This window comes from Oxyura jamaicensis (assembly GCF_011077185.1).
Source record: "Oxyura jamaicensis isolate SHBP4307 breed ruddy duck chromosome 9 unlocalized genomic scaffold, BPBGC_Ojam_1.0 oxy9_random_OJ102811, whole genome shotgun sequence".
In the NCBI taxonomy this organism is placed as follows: Eukaryota; Metazoa; Chordata; class Aves; order Anseriformes; family Anatidae; genus Oxyura; species Oxyura jamaicensis.
The window spans coordinates 1-5,705 of NW_023304172.1; the positions used below are offsets into that span (position 1 = coordinate 1).

At 39.7% G+C, this 5,705-nt stretch overlaps 1 protein-coding gene across 1 annotated transcript; it reads right to left on the reverse strand.

The window, feature by feature from the left end:
* Positions 1-875: 875 nt before the first annotated feature.
* On the reverse strand, positions 876-5,592 carry LOC118157654 (maltase-glucoamylase, intestinal-like; the record flags this gene model as incomplete). Its single annotated transcript, XM_035312067.1, has 4 exons — positions 5,460-5,592; positions 1,580-1,713; positions 1,084-1,118; positions 876-992 (listed from the first exon to the last, which is right to left on the reverse strand). Coding segments are annotated over exons 1-4 (381 nt in total), but the record flags the coding sequence as incomplete, so codon positions are not given.
* Positions 5,593-5,705: the final 113 nt, after the last annotated feature.

Below are 5,705 nucleotides of genomic sequence, written 5' to 3' on the forward strand. Positions count from 1 at the left end.
CTCTTCTGCAGGGCAGCACTCAGGACTTGCAAAAAGAGACCAAAGCATTAATGACTGATGTCAGGGAGCGCTTCCAATCTTTACTAGATGTATTGAACAATACCTTGGTAAATTGGCTAAGACTGCAAGCAACATGATAACCCTGAATCTGCATTTTTAAAGGCTTTGAAAGTCCTATCGAAAGGTGTGCCGTGGCAAGATAAGCACATCTTTTTTGAAAAAGAGACTTGGATTCATTAGACATGTGCCACACAAATAACACTACTCAACTAGACTTGAAGCTTTAACGGGAATCTACATGCTGTTTCAATTTTTATTTTTCCACTTATCTAGTTTTACAGCTTCCTACAATATAGTCCTTGGCCAGCAAGGCCTACATTTAAATGATTTTCCTTTATTCCTAAAGGAAATACAATATCTGATGGTGGCAAATGTGTAAAGTACATAAATTCCTGACTCTTATTCCAGAGTCATATTACACTGTTCCATTTTCTCATTTCTTGTAATAATTATGGACAATTAGAGCTTCAAACTCCAAGGTCAGTTTTGCTCCTTTAACAGCATTTGCCATAAAAGCACTGTATTTTAGTGTAGTGGCTTTAAATCAAAATGCCCTACAGGGAAAAATAGGTAGGAGTTGGATTCAGTCAAATCAAACCTAGTGTATGCTTCCTTCAAGTGTTCTAAATCCCAGGGCAGCCCCTCAGCAGGCATAAAACCTCCCATGCGAGGGAGGAGGATTACAACAGAGCTAGCATACAAACAAAGACTGTTATTTTTTTGATGAAGAGCGAAACATGTTCTTTTCATGTCCAGTGTGCTTGGAATGTACTTTTTTTGATGCTGGCTGGCTTGTGTGAGCACTTGTTCCTCACCCTTGTTCCTTTCTCATTGTGATTCCTTGAATATGGGTAAAATGCACCCAGCTGCATCCAGCGAAGACACAACTCATACTGTGAGTCATTAAAGAAGCCACAGATATCAGCTCCTGTCTGAAAGTTGACAAACAATACAGATGGAATATTATAAATTCTTGTACAGTGTCAAGATAATTAAATAAAATATAATAACTGATTAGCTTACATAAGATATTCCAAAGAGACTGAACTCCATCATACCTGAAAGGAGAAATAATTCATTGTTACCAGCTGTTTTTCTTCCCCCTTTCATATGCTAATGTTTGTGCTAGATAATATATATTACAGTTCTGAATGAGAGAAGAAAAAAAAAAGTTTCATAATTTCTCTAATTTCTCATATTTTTCTTCTACAGAAAGATTTGGGAGATGATTTATCAGAAACAAAGATATGTCAGACAGCAGCACCAGCAGATGATGAGAACTGAGGTGGCAGAACACAAGGTGGGAGGGTGGCTGGTCCCAGGGGAATAAAGGAGATCCCAACAACCAGAGGAGAGGTAAAGAAGAAGAAGAAGTCACAAAGAAATTGACCATGGATTCTGGTTGTTGAACAAACAGCATATTTCAGTTAAAACCAATACATTCTAAAAGCAGGTAAGTCAAGGAAAAGGAATTACTGCACAGTATATACTGATGAGAGACCTTCTTTGTTCTACATACCAATAATAGATTTAGCCAGCTGATCCCAAGCTGCCTTGTTATCACCCAGCCAATGTCCAGCCCATCTTCCACTGCTGGGATAAGTTGAGCGGGTGATGACGATCCCACGCTCCTTTGTGGCATTCTGCACAGCGCTGACATTGAAAATAGATAAAGAAATAAATTACATGAGAACTTATTACATAAGATCCTCTTTGAAAGTAAATATAGCCTCATATGCTTTCCTAACAAAGGGCAGAAATTATGTTGTACACATTATTATGGATCCATACAGTCCAAACGTGCTTTTGATGCTAGTGCACAGTGATTTGCACAGAAGCAGAAAGTCAGAATTAAGTGTCAGCAAACCAGTGGCAAAACAAGGAGGTGCTAAAATGCAGATTTCCAGTTGAGGGAAATTACTCTGTGGGAAAACATGAACTTGCACATTTTATAGGGCTATGTGATGTGGTATATGTCACATCATTCCTTTATTGTAGTATATTGAAGTATTGAAAACTTGCAAAACCAGCCGAAAATAATCTGAAGAAAACTAAAACCAAGAAGATAAAAAGGGGTCTAGAATACTAGATCTGTCAACATAACTCCAGTTGCCAGAAAGAAAGCAGAGCAAAAAGCAAGCCATGGACCTGTGATCACATCAGAAACACCAACATGGTAAGAATCTGATGTGAAGTGACCAACAGAAGAAGCTAGAGAGTGCTCCTGGCAGGATAGTGTAGATGAGCCATGTGGAGGGAGAAACCAAATGCATCCTTCAAGATACCCAGCTCATGGCCTTGCTGTGCATCACCAGCACCTAAAACCTTTGGGGTCAGGAATTAAAGGGAAACAGCAAGCACCGGATTAGGACTGTCATGGGTTTTTCAGGGGCTCTGCCACAGAACCCAGATGGCTTCATTCATTGCTGCTGGGAGGGGAGACAGTGGCTTGTTGATAACTAAGGAGAAGAGCTCCCAAGGCCACCAAGGTGTGGCTCTAAAAGAGCTGGATGGAAAAACAATTCACCAGCTAGGTCCATTCTGCAAATAAGATGAAAAAAAAAAAAAAAAAAGTGGAGCTGAGAGGAATTTATACTTCCTAATTGTCCCGCAGAGGACACTAGCATCTTGCCGCTGCTTGTCTATGCTGTGTGCTTAGTGTGGATGCATAACTGCCCTGGTTTCTTCGAAGAATCCCTTTATCCCTTTGCAGGCGTGCACACATACTGTGAATCATTACAGCAAAATACTGAACTGCAATACTAGTTAGAAAGCTGCACTGATTGAATGGCACTGCTCTCCAATGCTGGCTCCACAATAATTGCCTAAACAGCTGCTTCAATAAGGCACTATTTATTTATTTTTCGACAGGATTTGCAGCTTTAGTGATGCTATAATTACAGCAAAAATACACAAGTCACTTAAATTACCGTAGTAATTAAACTAGACTAATGTGCTGTAATTATTGCTTCCAAGACAAACAGTAAGTTTTCTAGTACCTTTTATTTCTTTGGAATGTATTATCAAACATTTTCAGCCTCTACTTCATTTGCCCTCCTTCAACAATCTTTGGAAGGTCCTGCTAAAATTTGAAATCCAAAGAAAGTGTACATTGCCCACAGAACTGCTCAGGGATGCGCAGGGCCCAAGTTTTTTACTGACTTAGGGTGCCAGCTCTCTGCTTCAGGACTGAGCCAAAGCTGTATCCCTGAAAAGGAATCCCTCATGTCACCAAGCCCTCCAAACCTTTACTTCAGAATGGTTCCTAGATTCACTCTTAAAGGTTCTGCCTTTCACATCAGTGCAAAAGCCTTGTTACAAATGAATGGCCTTGAGCCAAGACAAAGAAGGTTCCCCTGTTGAACTAATAGAGAGTAGAAACTAACAAATCAGGCAAAATTTTGCTCTTTATTTTTCCATTACAGTGTCATTTTTTTTTTCTCCATATTTTGTGTCTTTTGCATGCAAACAATCTTCTTGTTTGGATGGTTTAGTCTTAGAATAAGTTATTATTACTATACATCTTCAGTGTCACAATAACTCCTTTAGTCAGGACTATTAGAGACAGATCTAATTAGAAAGATCTCTTAGTTGTGATCTCTCTTTTTTTTTTTTTTTTTTTTTTTCTTTTTTTTAAACAACAGTTTTCTCTTTGTTTCAACTGTGATAATGTCTGTATAGGCTGTGTAATTTATCATACTTCTGTTACAGTACCACTCAACAGAGGAGAAAATATTTCACTACATTTCAGTTCACATCTGATGCACAGGAATGACAGCAATATTGCTCCCAGCGTTAAATTATTGTCTATTTATGATATCCAAATTGCATGTGATTTGGCTGACAGCAGAGGTATCAGACTTTCCTTCCTGTCCTGCCAGAAGACTCATGTGTGCCTTGACCGGCAGCACTGCCATGCACGCCGCCGACAGCAGCATCCACTCAGTCAAAAAATCAAGTAGCCTTGGTATCTTCTTGCCTTCTGGCAATATCAAGACCTGGTTACCAAGGACTTTAAGATCATTAAGACCTATAAGGAAACACTGTGCCTTGCTTACTCATTGAATTGGAAATGAAACAGCACAAATATACTATCGTTACATCAGGCGTTTTCTAAAGATGACTGGGATCCTATTCACTAAGGAACAGACATCTGCTTTGGAACTGAGAAAATAAATTCCTAAAAGGAAAACCTAATGAACATAGTGTGTGTTTTAAAACTCACTGTTTTCTCTTTTCAACCATACTCAAGTAATTTAGAATACCCAAGATAATAGAGCCCTTCTTAAATTAACATTCTTAAAAAACTTGTATTCATTTTCCCTCACTACACATGTAAGGCTAAAGCAGTATCAATGCTAGAAATAAAAGGGGCTATCCTAGCACTAGCTAGAAACAAAAAGTGTTTTATATTTTAATTGCAGTAATTAAGTGAGACTGTCATTGAGTAATTACTGTTAACAGCAGCTGATCCACGTGTTCAGACCTGTTCTCTGTTCTGCCTTGTAAAAGAATAGCAGAGCGATGCCTTTTGATTGACTGCTCCCACTCAGAATGCCAAGCATCGCCCCAGGATGGCCTTGCAGGCTGACTCTTAACAGAAACCTCTGCTGAAAAGGCAACATGTTGCTTGTGAACACACTGGGACAGGACAACGATTGGTGGTGAGTTATTACATCCCAATTAAACTATATGACAAATAGCACTGTGACCAACTTATTTCATAATACTGGTCAGCAGTTGGGCTGGCATAACATAAAATGTGTATGGCTGAAACCCTTAGAACTGCTATACAAAGACTTGCTCTGCAGCTAGGTGAAGAGTAACTTTCTTTAATGTCAGACTTGGGTAAACTGCCGTTAAAAGGTACCTTGAAAATTGCATCTGCTCGGGGTCAGTGATTTTAAAGCTGCCACACTCAAAATAAAGGCTTTGCCTGCCTGTCCTTAGACAGTGAGTGATGCAGCTGCTGGTGTAGAAATGCTTGAGCTAGTTTTTTTCTACTTGGCTCCAACAGCAGAATGCCTCTATTGCACTACAACAGGGGAAGCACAGCTTCAGCTCCGACCTGCACACACTGCACACACCCACCACGCCTTCTCCTGCACATCCTTGCTCAGGTTCCTACCACCCTGCTTGCACCACGGGCGAGATCACAGCACGAGCTGAGCAGGAACGTGACTGAAATACTGCCAACTGCAAAACCTGGAGCATTGGTGCTCTGAACACCAAACTCCACTTGGAACAGAATGGCAGAATCAACACTACTAGGATGAAAAGGAAAATTTTGCATCCATCTAAAAGAAGCTCCTGCAAGTTTGGGCCACAAGAATATAGACAGAAGCAATTCTTGGCAGCACATTTTAGAGATAACAAGAAAGTATGCAAATCTCACTTACTCAAGGGTAGGTTTTGTTTGTGACCATCCGTAAAGACTGTGGACATCATAATGTCTAACCGGGGTACTGTCCGGAAGATACTGCTGATCTTCCATGCATGGAGTTTTGACAATTAAACCCTGTGACCGGAATCCCAAATCTAATGAGAAGGGAAGAAAAAATATATATATTTTTAATGTGGAGTATTCAATAACAACTGCAGTTAATTTTTGTTAACTGTCACAATTTCTTTTGTGTTCACTCTCT